This window comes from Marmota marmota, unplaced genomic scaffold (assembly GCF_001458135.2).
Source record: "Marmota marmota marmota unplaced genomic scaffold, marMar, whole genome shotgun sequence".
Lineage (NCBI taxonomy): Eukaryota > Metazoa > Chordata > Mammalia > Rodentia > Sciuridae > Marmota > Marmota marmota.
In genome coordinates, this window is record NW_025999983.1 from 3,248,923 (window position 1) to 3,269,475 (window position 20,553).

At 37.0% G+C, this 20,553-nt stretch overlaps 1 protein-coding gene across 8 annotated transcripts in view; it reads left to right on the forward strand.

Annotated features, from left to right (window-relative positions):
* Pde10a (phosphodiesterase 10A) overlaps positions 1-20,553 on the forward strand; it is a 522,815-nt gene that overhangs the window by 420,136 nt on the left and 82,126 nt on the right. For all 8 annotated transcript variants that reach the window (XM_048805848.1, XM_048805853.1, XM_048805854.1 and 5 more), the window contains 2 exons: positions 11,797-11,917; positions 13,389-13,438. In XM_048805848.1, the coding sequence (XP_048661805.1) occupies positions 11,797-11,917; positions 13,389-13,438 (171 nt within the window). The remainder of the gene's footprint in view (positions 1-11,796; positions 11,918-13,388; positions 13,439-20,553) is intronic.

Sequence of the window (20,553 nt, forward strand, 5' to 3'; positions counted from 1 at the left end):
GAAACAACGAATGAAACAAATTAAAAGGCTGTTAATCATTTTTATTAGTGCAGACATAAGTACAGAAATCCTAGGTAAAGGAATTCAATAGTGCTTTAAAAGAATAACTTTTCATTGCCAATGGTGATTGACAAGGAGAAGTCTAGTTCAATTACAGAGAGCAAATTGCTGACTAACTCAGATGTGTGATGTAAGAACAGAGAGAAGAAAGGCTGCAGTTGGGTTCTGCTTGAGTCAATGGACGGGTGGTTGCCATATCCAGAGGGGGAACATGCAGGAGGGGCAGGGAGCCTGCATGTGAGGAGTCACTGCAAGTGCTCGGTTTTGTAGGTGCTAAGTTGGAGATGCGTAATTGATTTCTATATGGAGATTTTAAGTACTAAGTTAGACATGAGCCTGGAGTTTGGGTAAATGGCCTGGATTAGAATCATTAACTTTGAGACTCATAGTAAGATGGGTAACTTAAGAGCCTCCTGAGCCAGGGTGAGGCCAGTTGGGAATGTGGACCAGCCCTGGGATGTGACATTCAGAAGCCTGAGATATAGAAAGAATTTCCAAAGGAGACTGAAAAGGAGTCTCCAGGAGGCAGAAGGAGAACTCAGGGGCACTGTGCCTTGAAGGTGTGAAGAAATCTCTTCAAATTGAAGACAATAGTCAGCTTACTTCCTGCTGGTACTCAAGGGTGGTGACTTTGAGAGTTGCCATGGGTGGGGTGTGTAGTGACTTCTTTAATGCTTCTATATACTTCTGTTTCACTGGAGTGGTTAGAATTATTTTTAAAAATAATGAGACTTTGTAGGCAGCAAGTATAGACGGTTTTATGGAGTTTTGCCTCTTGAAAGGGAGTAGGAGAAAAATGGACTGGTAACTAGATAGAAGGATAGTAAGACAGTTATTTTGTTTTGAGCATTTTTCTTTTAAAAAATAGAGTAAATGACAGTATGTTTGTGTATTTGTGGAAATGAACCAGTAGAGAGAGCAAATGCAGTGATGCAGGAGGTGATGCAGGAGGTGATGCAGGACAGAGAGCAGGGCAGCCGCAATGCGCAGGAGTTCCCAGAGGGCCTCTGGAGCCTCCCACATATGTGGCTCTGCCTTTCCTGCCTCCCTAATGACCTGTTTCTGTTTTTCTGTTTCTTTTCTTACTATGCCATGTAAAAGGGGGTCTTCTAAATGCTTATCAGAAAGATGAGTTATAGCCAAACAAATAAAACAGTTGAATATAATAAGGGGGAAAAAAAACCTTGTAAGAGTCAGTATTTTTCTACCAATGAGGAGAAAATTTGAATTTTATTTTCCATTCAGGTGAGGCATAAGCTGAAATAAGTAGATTCACATATTGTCTAAGGGAAGGATCCTGATCAGTCTTTTTCAGGGCAGTTTTTATTAATATTGATTTTCATAAAAGCCCAAATCTAAATTAATGTAGCTGTTTTGATAGCAACTTCTGTCAGTTTCAAAGGCATAGTGTTAAAATGTGGTTCATTGTGAAGGGAAGGAGGCAGCTACTAGAATCAGCTGGAGTGCCCTCCTTCTAGCTGAGGACTGGCTGAGTGAGACCAGGTGGGAGTGGGGACTTGTGGGCAACACCGAGAGGGCTTCTCCTTTTATTTGTATTTTTTTTAAATTTAAAAACTTTTAAAATTTGTTCTAATTAATTATACATGACATTAGAATGCATTTTGACACACCATACATAAATGGCTATAACTTCTCATTCTTCTGGTTGCACTTGATGTAGGATCACACTAGTCATGTAGTCAAACATGCACATAGGATAATAATGTCCTATTCATTCTGCTATCATTCCTACCCCCATACCTCCTCCCCTCCCCCCCTCCGTCTAATCCAAAGTACCTCTCCCCCCGCCTTATTGTGAATTAGCACCCCCATATCAGAGAAAATGTTTGGCCCTTGGTTCTTTTGGATTGGCTTATTTCACTTAGCACAATATTATCCAGTACCATCCATTTACTGGCAAATGCCATAATTTCATTTTTTCCTTTAAGGCTGAGTAATATTTCATCATATAGAACATACCACAATTTATTTATCCATTCATCTGTTGGAGGGCTCCTTGGTTGGTTCCATAGTTTGAGCTTTTCCTTTTAAATCACCCTAAACCTACAGGTAAAATTCTTTAAGTCAGGCTCTGGCCATGAAATGGGCTTTGGAGAGTTCAAGATAACACTTGAACAAGTACCCAGAGGGCAAGCAGGTATCCACTCATGTGGATTATCAACAGATCTGTAAGGCTTAGAAGCCAGAGAAACAGGCAATAGATGTAATGCTCCAGTCAGGCAAAGGGAAATTCTGACATTTTGAATTTTGAAAATCAAAGAGCCCAGCAAGCATTTCCCACCCAGATGGAAGATGTCATCGACCTTACTGAGGAAGACACCACAGGATGCCTTCAAGTAGAGTCCACACTCTTCTTATTATATAGCTTGAAAGATATTTAGGTACTTGAACTTGTGTTTTGTGACAATCTGAAATAAAAATTCCCATCACCAATTCTGGATTGCTTGCTTGAGCCTGAACTTTGTTTCAGAGGCTTGGCTGCTAGTTACTAATTGCAAACCTTAGGAACCTCAGATTGTTCAGCCGAGCTCATGGCTTCCCAAGCCAGGTAGGTGGGAAATGCTTCCCAGTAAATGAACACACTATTCTGCTACATGGAAACTGTGTGTGCAGTTTCATTACTGGAAAATGTTTGTTAGAGATGGTGATGTTTTTACTTAAATCAGAGCCCACGATAGATTAAAAACACGGCCAAAGCTTGTTTTGGGTTCCATGATAACAACATGATGATGGTGCATAGAGGAGATGCCTTCTTACTCATCTTGTTCTCTGTGGCAGGAGGCAGAAATCATTTAAGCTAGAAAACACTATCAAATCTTTATGACAAAAGGTTTTTAAATGGAAACTAAGCACATTCCACTTTTGCAAGACTTTAAATTACCACCTGTTCTGTCACATCATTCTTGGCAGCCACAAATCTATAGCGGATTATAGATTTTGAAAATTATTACAACTGAAGAATTGTATTCAGTCCAAACAGATGGCTGGTCCTGGTCCACTAAATCAAAGGCTGTTTAAAGGCCATTGATTTGAGCATATTTCTCCACTCTGTGAAAGGGGATACAAATCCAGTAATAGTGTGGTTATGCCTGAAATCTAGTTGCTCCTAGACTTCAGTTCAGTGACTAAAGATGGTAACAAAGGTATCAGAGATGCTTTATTTTTGCCATACATGTTGCCACTAGCTGATGTTTTCTTGTATATCTGTTTTTCCCCAACAAGGATTTAAACTCCATCAGAGTAGGAGCCGTAACGGATAGATACAACAATGCTTCAGATGTTGCTGGGGAGAAGCATCTGTGGGTAAAGGACTTGGGCTGCCTCTTTGGCATCCTTCACATTCTCATTCCTCAACTGTCCCTGATAGTCATTTTTCTAATAACCATTTAAACTTGCCATGGGTGTTTGCTTTATCAACCAGTGATTTAAAACCATTTTATTTCATGGTTCCCTTTTCCCTAAATTAAGTTATTCTTTGAAAAGCCCCTCTTATTTTGCTGGCCTTTTCGTCCTAGCCCTTGGAAAATGCTAATATTCTTTAGGAATATTACTTCTTATTATTTGTGTCCTTGAATTGAGCTGACGTATTTTCAGTGCTCACTTGTTTGTAAAGCGCCGTACTCTTGCTCCTACCACTTTGGGTATGAAATCCTGAGAATAAGATGGGACCATTCCTGTCCAGTGTTCTGCTTTCTGCTCTTCTGTCTTCACTCTAGTTGTGTTCTCCTCTAATTGTCTTCATCTTTTCTAGCTTTCTTTAAGGCACTTCTTCTGAATCTCTGCACTGTGCTTCTTTTAAACATGCTCTACTCCCTCCATATGGTGTGGAGCACAGGAAGTGCTCTCAGGTACATTGTAAAATGGCTGAGGTCAGGTGCTCTTTCTTTTTCTCTTTGTAATGCTGGAATGGGCTTAGGATGAATATCTACTGATCCTATGTTTGCCATTTAGGATTTTAAAGCCCTTTTTTTAAAAAAAAAAAATTATTTCTTATATACATGACAATAGTGGAATGCATTACATTCATAATTATCCATTCACAGCACGATTTTTTTGTAACTCTGTATATAAAGTATTTTCACACCAAATTATGCCATTATACATGAGCTCTCTTATTTTTTTCTTTTTGCATTACAATTCTTAATACACCTTTATAGCACAATTTATCATATCTCTGTTTGTATATAAGGTATGTTGACACCAAATTCACATCTTTATACATGTATTTTGTATAATGATGATCGTCTCCTTTTTTAAAAGCATTTAGAAAGGGCCAGGGTCATCCTCTGTACTGTTCCCATGCTCTTCTGTCGGAGCCTCCAGAGCTCACAGATCTCTTAAATTGTGTGTATGATTGTTCATGCTTGGAGAAGTAGAGATTTTTCAGCCTATGATGTTTGGGTGACTTAAATGGTCCCTATTTATGATTTATTTTGCTATAAAATTTCTAAATCATTCTGATGACTCTATACTTAAAAAGTATGGATTAAAAAGTTTGGCAGTTTCTTGCAAAGAAAATGTAAACCTATGTTTACCTTGTGACCCAGGAATTCTACTCTTTGTGTTTGCCTAATATAATTGAAACTTATGTTTACAAAAGACTTCATCACAGCTCTACTCACAATAGCCCCAACCTGGAAATAGTCACTGGACTCTCCAGCAGCAGCAGCAGGACAGACCAGCAGTGTGCAGTGTCTTCATGCCAAAGAGGGCTGTTAGCCAGATTTTTTAACTGTTGGGTGAGGTGATAACAAATATGGAAATGAAAAATTCTAGAATACTCATGTGGTGGATGGATGGTGGATTCGGAGTGATCAGATTGAGGTCATGGTTTTTAGTTTCTGTATGTATATATATATCTAAATGAAGAAATGAGCATAAAATCACATATACATGTTTATGTACACTTGTATGTGTATCTAGATTATGCACCTTAATATGTATGCAGCATGTATGTAAGTGAGAGAAGCTTCTAAGTGGAGAACAGTGAGCGTATTTCCATGCAGCTCGTGGAGTTTAGATTCCATTTCTCACTAAAAGAAACTGGAACCTCTTTGAGCATTAGAAATCACTGATTGAAGGGCTAGCAAAATATGAGAAGAGGAAACAGTGCTGAAGGGAAATCATGAGGATGTTTCAGAAGGATGCAGGAGTTCTCTCTGAGCGGTTCCTGCTGGAGCATCAAATTAAATGATGATACTAATAGATAATGTGTTGCTGAATAAAATAAGAATCTCTGAGTTCATATTCATATGAATGAATCAGTGAAGAAAATAGAAAGCTTCTCTTCCCAATGGAATGCCAAGTAATAAATAGAGAAGAGATGATGGAATTCTAACTTCATCAATTGATTGTATTGCTGTTGGAAATAAAAAAGTACAAAAGAAAGGCCTCAATCTAATCTTGAGAAAACATCAGACAAATTCAAACTGGTCTGTGTTTTTTTCAAAAGTATCAAGAAACACAAAGAAAAGGCAAGGATCTGTTCCACATTGAGAGATACTAAGGAGACTTAAAAACTAAATATAATGGTTTGGGATTTGAACCTAGACCAGGGAGAATGGAGAGAGCTAGCTATAAAGGAAACTATTGAGACAGTGGATCAAATGTGAATGGGTTTTAAAATTTGCCTATATTGTGGAAGCAATTTCCTGATCATGATAATTTCATTGCAACTATGTAAGAGAATGTTCTTTTGCTTAGGAAATTCACTGAAGTGTTCGAGAGTATAGGAGCACACAATTGCTCTTAAATATTAAAAAATTACTCATTAATGTTTTGTGGGTGTGTACATATATACATAGAAGTAACAGCTTTATTCATAGAATGTACAGAGAGAAAGATAAGATACCTACCTAAAGTTGTAAACTATTGGTGCATCTGGGTGTCTTAATCTGTTTTCCTGCCCTAACAGCGTACCATAGACTGGATGCCTCATAAACAGTAGACATGTATTACTTATATTTCTGAGGTTGCAAGTCCAAGATTGAAGTGTCTAGTAAGAGTGCTTCCTGGCTTATGTGCATCTGTCTTCCTGCCGTATTCCCAGGTAGTGGAAGGGGTGAGGGGGCTCTTTAGAGTCTTATGAGGACACTCCTTACCTTCATGAGATCCCATCCTCATGGCCTAATCATCCTCCCCAATGCTCTACCTCCTGATATCATCTTATTGGGATTTAGGATTTCAACATAAGAATTTGTGGGAGAAGGGGACACAAGTATTCAGTTTATAGCACTGGGTAAAAGATATACAGACATTTCTTACACTATTCTTACAGTATTCTATGATTGGAATTATGTCAAAAAAGAAATTTATATATATAAAATTATATAATTTATATATATTATATATATATATGTATATATATTATATATATATATGATATATAATATATATACATATATATATATAGAGAGAGAGAGAGAGAGAGAGAGAGAGAAATCTAAAGATCTTTGTCAAATATTAAGGTTTATTCGAGAAGCAAAGTTCCTTTTTAGGCTGTTAATCTTTGTCGATTTGTGTCATTTTTTCCCCTAGTGTATTGTTGCCCTTTTGGAACTCTTGGTGCCTGGGGCTAACAGGGATCATTTGATTCTTAAATTGCCTCTAAATTCTTTTGGCTAAGTGGTCCTTTAATATTTTTTAAACACCTAATTGACTTTAAGAGTCTAGGAACACTTACTCTCCTGGCTAGAATACCTGTTAGTTTCTTTCTGAACAAAGGATCAATAATACTTCATTGTATCTCATATTACTTCTCCTGAGCCAAAACAAAGACTATCCTCATGATTCCCAAACTGTTCCTCATGTGGTTCCCTGAAGCACTACAGCAAATTCACAGGGATGATCCAGGATTTATTAAAATTTCATGGGCAGCAGTGATATCTGTCTGTCACACTTGACATAGTGCACAGTTTTGGCGTTAGTTGGGAGTTCACTTTTTATTTATTTATTTATTTATTTATTTATTTATTTATTTATTTATTTTTGCATTACACAATTGTGCCGCAGTCTGGCTGGGCACAAAATCACGAGCCACTCAAGCAGGAACAAAGTTTATTTTTTGAAACTGCCACCAATGTCCGGTACCACCCGGGAAGATTTTTTCCACCCACGCGGGCGTCCTCCCGGACCGCAGAGAGAGCTCCTCCCCCGGAACTCCCTCCTACTGTACTTCCCCAACCAATGGGAACTCTCCAGGAGTCCCGTAGCCGGCCTAGGTGAACAGCAGGAGTCCAATATCCATATGAATGCAAATCTTAACATAATCATATCATCTCAATGGCTAGCTGGCGTCACCTTTCGACCAAAAATGCCATGCATCATATACTTGGCTCTTAGCACAGTTGGGAGTTCACTTTTGATGGCTATAGCCCTTTAGTTGAGATTATCTTTGTGAAGTTATGTTTTCAGTAGTTGTTGAAATAACAGGCAAGTACTGCATGGTATCAGTGTGAAGATGGTTTGGTCCAGTGTGATCTAAGGTTTGGGAAATGGTATAGTGCCACCATACTTTCCCTTGGAATTCTATCTCATCTTGAGTAATGAATGTCACAGTTATATCCAGCATAAGCTTTATATGGGTTCTGAGAATAAAGATAGTGAAAGAACTTTTTGAAGGTAAAAATGCTATCCAAATACAAGTTCTTAACATTAGTTGGTTAAAAATATATCAGTATACTTTTGAAATTAGTATCAGTATTCTTTTGAAATTAATCAAGACACATAATTGAAAGTTTATTTAATTCAGCTTACTATCTTAGTAAGCTCTATCATGTGGTTTTTGTAAGAAAATCTTAGAAGTGTGTGATTCACATTCATCTCTGTTTCCTCAGACTTCCCTTTCATGACATTACTAATGAGTAGCAGCATATCCATAAGGCTAATGGCAAACAATAATTATGCTTATCATTGCATATTTGCATGTAAAAAATTTTTCATATTTTACAGTATATTATGGTTTGAATAACTCACTAGCCTTTTAATATTTGAGAATTAATATTTTATCCAATAGAATAATAATCTCAGTAAAATATTTTACTATTATAATAATTATGCTATTATAATCACTTAAAAAATAGAATTTGAAGCTTAATATAAATAAAAAGTTAAAACCCAGGTCATAGATTATCACAGAAAGTTTGTACTGAAAAGGATTTTAAAGATAATGTAATTCATCCTTCTATTTGCTGCAGTCTGTCTGGGCACAAAATAACCAAGCCACCACAAAAGCCTTGTAGATTCAAACAGCAACTCTTTATTCCCGAACTCTCACCTACACTCTACACACACGTTCTGGGAAAAATACACCCCCTTCACCCGGCTCTGCGTACCAATTCTCTCAGAACCCCGGGAGAACTCAACGGGAACTCAAGGAGCGGGCGCCTGAGGCAGCAGGATATGCCCTATTCCCAGCAGGATCCACCCTAAACCTGGAGCCACCCTAATCCCTGAGCAGGGTCACCTTTCAACCAAAAATGCCATTCTTACTTGGCTATGGCTCTCAGCAGTATTTCTACAGATGAGAAAACATAAAGCCCAGAAACATGAAATGAAATCTCATGATAAATTTCTGTGTCCCAGAATGTCTTCTTGTTCTCATTTGTTTGTGAGAACCTATTTCCAAAAGAGTTAGAGAACAGCTGGTTATTGATCTCAGCACCTCTTATAGGACATTACTAAACAGCTTATTCTCAGAATCATCATCTAGTCAGACTTTGGAGACAGACCAACCTGTATATCACTTGCTGAATGATTAATAGCCCACCTTAAAACTAGCTAAAGCTCCCCCTTCTCTGACAAGCAAATCAAGGCACTGAGACAATGTGCTTGTTCCTATAGAAGAAATGCTGGGGATAGACTTTGAGGTGTGAAGACTTCTGCATGCCTGGATGTAGAGGTTCGAGGTCTGGCATTATGACTTTTTCTCGATCCCTTGGCTCAGCTTTCCTTTTGAGTTAGCTTCATCTTCAAAAGAGCTCTTTCCAAGAACTTTAGGGGAAAATACAGAACTAGTAGTTCTGATTAGTGGTAAAAAAGAGAGTAGAGAATAGAGTTATGTTAAAGTAGAATATTTTATCTGGAACTTTTCAAAACTTGGATCTTGTTTATGAATGTCAGAGGAAGCACCATGAGCTTTTGGGACCACACACAGTACTGGATAGAGGCATCAGAATTCCCAGTGATTGTGGTGTAGAGTCTGCCATAACACTGGTACCTCTGTAAGCCAAGGACCTGGAAAAAGTCTAGAGGTAGCCAATAACTGAAGAGTTATGGCTGTTAGCAAAATAAAGTTTTAGCAATAAAAAATCACAGAACTTATCCAGGACCGGTAATTTATCATGATAATGTCCAACAAAGCAGGCAGCATCCACAAGGCTAAGGGAGGGCAGACTAACCTCTGGGTGCTGCACACAGCAAAGCAGGAAAATGCAGCTGATGTGGGAGCAGAGCACACAAGCCTGAGAGGCCTGGGCTTAGGGATGCAAGGAGTGGCACCCACAGGTGAGAGCCCAGTAGGGTGGTCATTGAATTCTGAAGTTGGTTATGAAGCACTGGAGTTGCTTGGAAGGTTTCTATTTTGCTGCTTTTTGATCATATTTATTTATGTTTTTCTCTATACTTGGCAGACTTCTATAAATTTCACTTTTTCACTCTATTTCTATGTCAAGATTCTTCAGATTTTCACTCTATTTCTATGTCAAGATTCTTCATTCTACCAAAATGTGGTCATCACAGGGTGATAAGAAACCATTGGGGCTCACTTTTGAGATGGACGTAAGTTAAAAGTCCATTGATCCTCTGATCTCTATAAGACCCTCTGAGTGGTACACCACAGTGGGTGGCATTGGGTGTCTCAAGAATTAGTATCAGCATGAAGCCAGTGTCCAGTGATTCCCCCACCCCACTGACTACCCAGGCAGATGGTTACAGGTCTCTTTGGGGAAGGTAGGAGGAAGATCTGCTTTGTACATTTTGGCTATCTATCAAGATCCTTCTTCAAGTAGACCTTTCTTGATTCAAGCTTTCCAGCCTATGCATTGACTCAGTTCTGGGACTTCGTTGAGGTATTCTGACTTTTCCTTCACTTAAGCCAGAACTTTTCTTGGTTGACAAAGGGAAAAACAAAAATAACCCAAAACTTTAGTAGGGTGACCTGTTGAGTTTCAGGGACACCATGATCAAGTAGCTAATACTAAAGATCTCTTCTGGTCACAGCATTTGATTACAAGTTCGTTTCCGTCTGGTGTGTCAATATCTCACCTTGTCTCTGGGCATGAAGTGCTACTACTGAGCCCCTGCCTCAACAAGAACCCATCGTGGTATATTTGGGGAATATGCATGGATGGTAGCAGTTCCCACATTCATTCCTGGTCCCCACCATAGGGCTCTTTATGTGTACCGAGAAGGGCTTCTGTAGGATATAACTAGACAATGGTAAGTTGAATGCTATTCTCATCTTGCTAAGTCTTTGAACTTAGGGCAGTTCTGGCATTTCAAGTTGATTTAGTATAGGCCGCTTGGGGGACAGATTTCAGCCAGCCTAGTGCTAACATACTGGATTCCACATCTCCACTGTGCATCTGTATAAAAATTGCTTTATTTACTTATTGATTCTCTTCCTACTAGAATGTAAGCTCCTAGAGGACAGAACTTTGGTCTTGTCCACTCTGTGAGGTCTCTAGTGTCTAACAGAGTGGCTACTCTAATACATGGTCATTTGTCAGGTGATTGACTGATTAGTGTTATCTACTTGTTCACTCCACAGATGTATATTGAGCACAGTGCTAGTGATAGCAAGTAGGAGACCTTTGGGAGTGAGAGGCGTCTGAGTGCTCCAGGAACAGAGAGGGGGCCACGCCTGAGACTGTGAGGGCAGAGAGGAGAATGAGGAGTTAAGAAGGAAGCTTTGGAGGTAGACAGTGACCACATTTTGTGGTGTAGGAGTCCATCATGAGAGGAATCCATCTGTTATCCCCAGCACAATGGGAAGTCCTAGGAGTATTTTAAGCCAAAGGGTAACCGAATTTTATTTAATTTTTAAAGTTTATAATGTTTGTTATTTGGAGAATGTGGTTTAGTTTAGTAAGGCAAGCTTAGCATCAAGGAGGTGAATGAGAAGACAGTATTTTTCATTATCTTAGAGAAGAAAGAGTGTAGCTTGCTGCAGGGTAAGGGTGGCTTTTCCCCGTAACCTGCTGTTGTCCTTGGAGCTCTACTACAGTTTGGGGTATGGCTTTGCTATGGGCTGCTGCAGTGACCACAGCCACAGTGCAAACCTTCCACTCCTGTCCTGAGCCACAGAGATGGGAGCCAGGGGTGGGGCATTGAGTCTCCCAGTGCAGTGCCTGTGGAGAGATGTCCTAGCATATTGCTCTGTCTTGCTGAGCAAACTGTTGTATTATTTTACTAATCAAGTTGCTGATATTTATAAAAATTCAGAAATGAACTTATAATTTGACATTGGATATTTTAATATAAGTAAGTAATTTAGATGCAGTTTATAGGTGAGTCTAAATAAGTCTTAATGATTTGAAAATATTCATTTTATATTATAGATTATATTTAAATCATACTGTATAATTATAAAGTGTAACAAACAGCTAGTGTTTTAAGTTATATATATGTGCATTAGTTGCATATTTTATAAACTAAGGGATTTTTATTCTATTTTATTAAACTATTCCCTTTATTTTTGTTATGTTTTATTCAAAGTACCAAGATACAAATATGCAGGGAGTCGTGTATGAGCTGAACAGCTATATTGAGCAGCGGTTGGACACGGGAGGAGATAACCAGTTGCTCCTCTATGAATTGAGTAGCATAATCAAAATAGGTAAGAAATATTTTATATTCCCTGGGGAAATTTTGACCAAATTTGACCAAATATTCTTTTCTCACATTACCAAAACTGGCAGAAAATAACTAAAAGGGTGATGAAAATCATTCATTTGCTTTTATACCAGACTAAGTAATAAAAATATTTTATTATGAAACATCAAGCCTAAAAAATTCCTAAATCATCTGATTTCAAATAAGTATCTACCTGTTGCATGAATTAAATATACTATGATTTTAATTAATACCAAGTTTTCTTTGGAAAATTTTGTTTATTGAACTAAGTGACACATTTATAAAGGAAACCACTAATTTTTAAAGGAAACAAGCATTTTAAACTTATTTGGGTATATCCTAGATAATCAGTGGTTTACTTTGGCAATGAATGGGGAAGTTGTATCAGAAAAATAAGATTTTAGAAGGGTGCACTTTTTTTAGGACATGACTTTTTAGGATACCCACTATGAAAATTGAATCTTTTGAGTTTTATTTGGAAGTGAGAATGCTGATGACATAATAATTAATAGTAATGTTTATCATACTTAACCCTGTGTCAGACATCTCCCCATGCAGACTCCATGCACAAACTTTGGTTCTCATGATCGCCTCATGAGGTCATTCCTGTTCTTATCCCCATTCTCCTAATGAAGAAGCCATGGGACAGAAGTTAGTTGTTTTTCCCAAAGACACAGAGATAAAAAGGAGTTAAATAGAGGGTTTAAATTTAGGCCATCCCTGAACCGATGGATGTGGTGACACATGTCTGTAATCCCAGAGGTCCAGAGGGTGAGACACGATGGTGAGTTCAAATACGGCCTCAGCAAAAGTGAAGTGCTAAGCAACTCAGTGAGACCCTATCTCTAAATAAAATACAAAAAATAGAGCTGGAATATGGTTCAGTGGTTGAGTGCCCCTGAGTAGTTCAATCCCCAGAACAAGAAAAAAAAAAAAGGCAGTCCCTGAAAGACTTAATGCTATTCCTTGCTGTGGTGATTGCTTCAGATGACATGAAGTGATTTTAGATCTATTATGTTCATGTCAGTGGATATGTAGATGTGTACACCCCTTTTGGTTGATGCTTGTTTCAGTAATTCAGTATTATGACTATCACCATTAATATTTATAATACTTTAAAAATTAAATATAATTCTTGAATTTAAAAAGTGTTCTGTGGAAATTCTGAATATTTAAAGTTCAACATTTAAAGTTCAAAGTACATTATTGCACGGCATGTTGCCTGCTATATGCATTTGAAGATGTCACTTAGTGTTGCAGTCACTGATGAGGAGTATGTGGAAATACCCTGTTATTGAGTGAAGCCATATATGGTTTTGTCCCTTCAGTGCATGACACTGGTCATGTTAACAGATCCACTCAACAGGCTCACATCTGAGTCACACTATAGAGAATTCATACATGTTATATTCTTCCACTGAGATTAGTTTCTTCCTTTTTTATTACTTTGGCAGCCACAAAAGCTGATGGATTTGCACTGTATTTCCTTGGAGAGTGCAATAATGTAAGTATCTATATTAAATTTTGGTGCTCTAGATGATACCATAAGCTCTTTATTAAAAACTATTTTATTACAAACAACAGACATGTCATAATTAAGTATTAAAACAATCGTATTTTAATTTTTAATGTGGTTAGTATCAGTCAAGAATGACATGATATTCTTCATAAAATCTTGAAATTAATTAATTTACTTATGTATCAATTTTTGCCTTGTAGTGTCCCATATCATGCATGACTTGTAAAGAATTTGTGTTTTATACAAAAGTCATTTCAGCATTGTGGGCTATGGTGCCATACAAGAGGGCCTGTGCCCTTGGCATTCATGGTCCACAGTGGAATAAAATGGGAGCAGAAGTTGAACATGGTCTGTGTGGTGTTTACGGGGTAAAAGACAGCTCTGTAAGAGCACAGGAAGAAGCTCCTGGTCTGGTCTGAGTGGCTGTGGCTGTGCTTCAGGGCATTCAGCCCTTGAGGAGTGAGTCTCAGCTGTGGCTCTTCTGAATCTCTGCTCTTCTTTAGGTGGAAAACAGCCCACTGTCAAATGCAACTCACACAGGCACTCTCAAAAGCATCTCAAGATGTTTAGTCACTGGTATTTGATTTTAAGTACCTTAAAATCAGGTACTTAACATTTTAGCATAATCTTAGTCAATAATCTTTTGTTTTCAGTTTGAAATGCACTTATAAATTTATTGGACATTTACTGTTGTATTTCTTATATGGTAGGCACTGCTATTTGAGATTTGGGATGAATTTTTGAAATAAAGATACCTGTATTCTCAAATAATCAAAATACCATTGACATGTAACATGTATATAGAAAAAGAGAAGATAGTGTACTAAGATCTCTAATAATAATATTGAGTAATATAATAATACAAAGAGTGAATATACTATGTATACAACCAGAGATATGAAAAATTGTGCTCTATATGTGTAATAAGAATTGTAATGCATTCTGCTGTCATATATAAATTTAAAAATTTACATTAAAAAATACAAAGAGTGAAAGTAATTGCATAAAATGTATGGACTGATTGAGTTAACTTGTAATTCTTCATTCCACAACCATTGTTTCCCCTGGTATTACAATCGCTTCCTAAAGCTTGTTATCCTACAGGATTCAAAGATTCTGTAGGGCAAGGACCTCTGCCAGCCAATGTTATCATTCCTCTAGCACCTCTCTGGGAGCCTTTCACAGAAGCAGTTGGACCACAACATTTATTAAATTGTATTACTCAGATTAACTACCACTTCCAAGCACTTTACCCTGTATTTTAGACAGCAGTAGTATTTTAAAGTGGCAAACCTACAAAAGCAACAAGTGGATATTACTCTTCCCTGTTAAAAATTTATTTCAAAAATTTGGTGAGGGCTTATTTATTTTTATAATTCAAAATAAATTTATTTTAACAGGTGCATAAAGACATGAAACTAAAGCTATTAATGAGGTACCATGTGATGTTTCAATACATGTATACATTGTGTAATGTTTAAATCAAGTTAAATATATCTTATCTTCTCAAACCTTTACCACCCCTTTTTGGTGAAAGTATTCAAAATCTTTTCTTTTGGCTTTTGGAGTATGTGTCGTTCTCTGCAGTCACCCTGCTGTATCTTACCCTGTTCCACTTAGTTCCCCTGGTCAGCCTCTCCCTGCATCACTCCCATCCTCTGAGAACCACTGTTCTGCTCTCAACTTCTAGGAGGTCAGCTCTTGGAGAGTCCTTGGGAGACCATACAGACCTTGTCTTTCTGTGCCTGGCTTATTTAAGAATTTCTCTTAGAAAATTATACAATTTTCCATTATTTTTACGATTGACTCACTGACATCACGGGCCTTCATGTCTTTCTGAGATGGCCTGCAGGGCTGCCTATGCTGTCTCCCTTGAATCAGCCCTTCTTCAGATCAGGGTGGACAGGTGAGACAAAACTCATCTGTTTTTTTTTTTTTTTTTTTTTTTTGCTGAATCTGGACCTTGAACTCTGAGACCCTACTTGTTCACCTCACAGAACTGGTGAGAGCCATGAAAATGAGCCTGCTGTTGCAGGGCAGCTCCCTGCTCAGCCCATCCTCCTTTGATCAGGCGCTGGTCCTGTAGAACACCCCTCAGAGAGGTCTGCTGGGAGGAAGTCTCTTCCTTCCATCTGTCTAAATATATCTTTATTTCTTGCACTCTCTTGAGATATGCTTTTGGTAGAGTTTGGGTGGGTGAATTGTATCTTGGAAACTGACTCTCAAAGGGATTCTGTTTGTTGTGATTAGTTTCAGTTCTTCCATCATAGCTTTTATATTCCCTAGATATATTTTCAAGCTTTCCTCTGCTTCTTGGAATTTTAGTTTTTGAAGTATATTAACGGTATCTCTGTCATATTTCTTCCATGTTACAGTTTCTTGCCTTCATTTCTTTCTCCTTGTATGCATGGTATGTTATTTGCTCATGTGTTTCATGGTCTCTCTCTATCCCTCCCTCTCTCCCTCTCTCCCTCTCTCTCCCTCTCTCTCCTCATCTCCCCCCCCCTTTTTTTCCTTTATCTTTTCTTTTCTTTTCTTTCTTCCTTTCTTCCTTTCTTTCTTTCCCAGGGATTAAATTCAAGGGCACTTAACCACTGAGCCACATCTCCAGCCTATTTTGTATTTTATTAGAGACAGGTCTCATGAGTTGCTTAGCACCTCGCTTTTGCTGAGGCTGGCTTTGAACTTGCGATCTTCCTGCCTCAGTTTCTGGAGCAGTGCACCACCAAGCCCTGTAATTAATCAATCAATCTTAATCAAAATCAATCTCTCTCTCTCTCTCTCTCTCTCTCTATCTCCTGGAAATCATGTTCTTCCTTGAGCTTTTTAAATGGATACTTGCTTTGAAGTTCCACTCTGCTTCATTCCAGTGATAGATACATTTGTTTCTACTAGTCACTGAAGATAGCATCTAGAAACATTTTAAATGATCTGGTTAGGATTTTTTTCAGATTAAAAGTGGTATGTATTTAAGTCTTGAATCAACATGATGCATAATTTTAAATTTCCCCGAGGAGATTTTTATTTTCCTTCTAGTACTGATATCAAGATCGTATTGTTTCCTTGCATTGCTTTGCAGTGGTAAGCGTGTTTATCCTTCTGCTGAAGCTAAGGGGGTCCTTCCCTGGTCTTGTGCTGGTGTCTCTGAGGAGACTTCCTGCATAGAAAGGTCCCAGTTACTCTCTTGTCTCCTACCCACCAGGGAGTACTCTGTGGGGAGGATCAATGTGTATCTGTGATCTGGTTCATACCCTCAAGAAACACCAGCCTCGAGGTTTGGCTACCTTATAGAGTTCTTTTATTTACTTGCTTTTAGAATTCTGTGGATTCCTTTCATATGCCTCAGATTAGGGATATTTTAAAGTATTTGTAAAATGTATTTTATCTAGCCTCTAAGTAATTTTAAAATTTATTTTTTTCAAGAGGGTCATTAATCCATATTGCTTGGAATAGAAGTTGATATACTTCTAAAGTGCATGTTAACCATATTAAATAAATATATAGACTTTTTTTTTTGCACGAGTGAGCTGTTAAGTATACATTTTTTACACTTTTTTTTTTTTACATGAAAGGCAACATTATAGATCATCATCAATCTTTTAAAAATGTCCTCTGGATTTTAAATTACTACTAGAAAATCTGTCTTAACCCAAATTTCAAATAAAAAATTTTAGGTTTGTACCAAATTATAGTAAACCTAATATGTTGATGTTATGATTTTGGTCTGTGTTAACAAATGCCAGTAGTTAAGAACAAGATGTGAAGAATTGTAAAATTCTTGCACTTACAAGAATTTTAATTTTTTTCATAAATGAGTCAAATAATTTTTAAATTTATATAATAAAATATAATTTCAATAATATGTAAATAGTCAAAATTCCACCAATACAATGAAAAAAGGCCACATCAGTTGTCAGGAGGAAAAATTTAAGTAAAGTTAAGAAGCTTAGAAAATAAACTAACTCATAAAAAGTACTAAAAACATTTATGATTGTGGAACTCATTATATAATTACAACAAAATCATAAGTCAGCTAGACCCAGCTGTTAAAAAAAAAAAAAAAAAAAAAAACCCCAAACCTTTAAGGATTAAAAATAAAACAAACTGGGTACGGTGGTGTATGCCTGTAATCCCAGCAGCATAGGAGGCTGAGGCAGGAGGACCTCAAGTTTAAAGCCAATCTCAGCAATTTAGTTAGACCCTAAGCAACTTAGCAAGACTCTGTCTCAGAATAAAAAATAAAAAGGGCTGGGGTTGTAGATCAGTGGGTCCCTGGATTCAATCCCTAGTACCCGAAGGAAACAAAACTATCTTCTACTACAGGAAAACACAGGTACAAGAAAAGCAGAGGCCAGTGACAATATTAAACTCAAGCATTAACTTAGAGAAGAAGATCTCTTCTATGTGTTAAAGGTTTAGCATACAATGAAGGTAGAGCTGTAATGAAATTTGTGCCCTAGATATTTTATGGATTAAAATTTATGAAGCAGAACAATCCAAGAAAACAAACCAAGAAAAATGGATGGAAATACAATAGTATTTTTAGTTTCTGACAGATGACAAATAAGATGAGAAGGAGGTTACTAATATCATCACTTAGGTTTATTAAAATATCATATATGGTAAATAGTATGGTATTTTAGAATTTGCCAACTTGGTCTTTTCTGGACTTGTCCCCTAACTCTGTTGCGCTTATTCTATTTAAGAGTTCTTAGGATTTCTTCATGGCTAAAAACAAAGGAAAAGCAATTTTGGAAATTAAATAATATACTAAGTAATTCCTTGTGCAAAGAAAAGTGCCAAATATATTTAATTGTATATTTAGAGAGTAATATTTGATAAAATTAATTATGGTATTTTGAAATCTCTGAATAAATTGTTCACAATGGAAAATATATGTATACTTAAGCTGTTAAGCATTTTATATGTATATTTGAAATATTAATAAATAAGAGAACAAAAAATAAGTTGATTGATTATGTCAATACATTATAGGGGGCTACCACACGGAAGGCACTATTCTAGGCACTAAAGAATCTCTACTCTCTTGGAGTTTATGCATTTAACCTTGGAGAGAAAAAAATAAAATCCAGAGAAGCCCAAATATCTTAGATAGCATAGTCAAACTGTTAACTAAAAGAGAGAAGGCATGATTATATGTTTATTAAAAAGAGTAAAACAATAGATATAGTGGAAATGATTAATTTTTAGGGGATATTTGCACCAATAAATGTAAAAATGTAGGACAGTTTTCAGGGAACATATAAATTGCCCCATCTGTTACAAATAACAATGCAAACCTTAATAATCTAGTGCCTGAGGAACAAGGTGAAAACAGTGTTTTAACATCACCTTTCTAAAACCAGTAGGACATTTATTACACGGGCTGTGTTTGAGCAGCAGCTGCGGTGCGGCCCCGTGCCAAGTCAGGGTGACCCTGGCAAACCAGACGTTCTCAGTTCCTGAACCCACACTGCCCACGTGTTGCTGAGTAGCCCTCTGGAATGCTTGTGCACACCACACCGTTTCAAAACTTGTACAGAGAAGGATTGCTTCCCATGAAGCAGTCACTTTTGGTTCTGGATTTGGGAATGTATTCACCATTTTAAAACTGTGAGCTTGGCAGATTCTTAAACTTGACAAACCTTAATATTCTCTATTGCTTCAGTGTTATATCAAGGATGCTGTTTGTTCAACAAATCATTTTAAACAACTACTAAGTACAAAAAAAACTGTGCTAAACTGCTGAGCATATAAATATAAATAAAAACTCACTGCTCTGCCCTCAAATGTATAACCAGTACGGGAGAGAAAGAAATCAGCAGTTAACCAGTACATGGTCCTACATGCTAACAGTGAGCAGTTCATGGTGGGTGCACTGGGGTCTTGAATTTGAAGGGGTTGTATCATGTAAAAACAGACTGAATGATGAGCTAATATCTGAGTGTGTATTTGAAGACCTCTCACATCGTAGATAAGAAGAGGGCAAAAGAAAGTATTTGAGAAATCTGGAGCTATTCAAAGAAACGATATTATTTTGTATCTGGACACATAACAGTGTTTGACATAAACGAGGTACCCTTGAGATATGTTTTGAACAAAAATAATTTTCTATAATTAAATTTTTGCTTCAGTTTTAATATTTTCATTCATTTATGCAGAGTCACACAGTCCAATATCATCTATTCCATATATGAATTATATCATCAGTATACTTTCTCTTGTGTTATCCATGAGTTGCTTACAAAAGCCATAAACTGTGTGAACTCTTAAAAATTTCAATTTAAAAGGCCACTGAAAGTTTTTCATATATTGATTATTTTTAAGTAACCTCTCCCTAATTTATAGGGTTTATTATTTAGCTTAGTTTAACAGTTGTTATTCTTTAAAAATTTGTGAACGTGAACAATTAGATGCCTGTAAAACCCCTAGATTCATAGACTATTAAGCTAAAAGAGACACTTGAAAATAATCAATTTTTTTCATTTTGTTAATGAGTTAACCAAGGTATCTAGTACAGTTAAGTGACTGTCCAGGTTCATACAGCTCCTAGTCAAAACCTGAAGTCTTTTCTGGAGTGTGATTCCAGAGGCTCTATTCCAAAGTTTCTGTGCTTTTCACAAAGACCAGATGTGCTCTTTCTACTCCAATACATACCTCTTCTAAGTGCGTAGACTTTTTCGCTTTTATATTACTTTATTATTATTACTCCCAGACTGGGAAGAATACATTTCAGTTAGTTTTGGGGATACAAATTAGAAAAACAAAAACCAAAAAACAACAAAAAAAGGATAGCAAAGGAATCCAAATTTATCTGTAACAATTTGAAAAAGTTGCCTGAAAATATTGCATTCTTTGTACTTAGAGCTGGTAGCTTATAGTAATTGTGTGATTTTTTTTCAACTACATAATAAACTCTAACAGGTCTATTTTTAAGAACTGTGCAAAATTAGCTGTCCATATTTCAAGACCAGATAAGAGTGGGGGAGGAGTTGCTCACAGTCAGTCATAGGCACAGAATCTACGTTTGTTGTTTGTTTACTATCCAGTGCCATCTAGTGTCTATTAGGGAAAATAACAGTTTTATATATATATATATA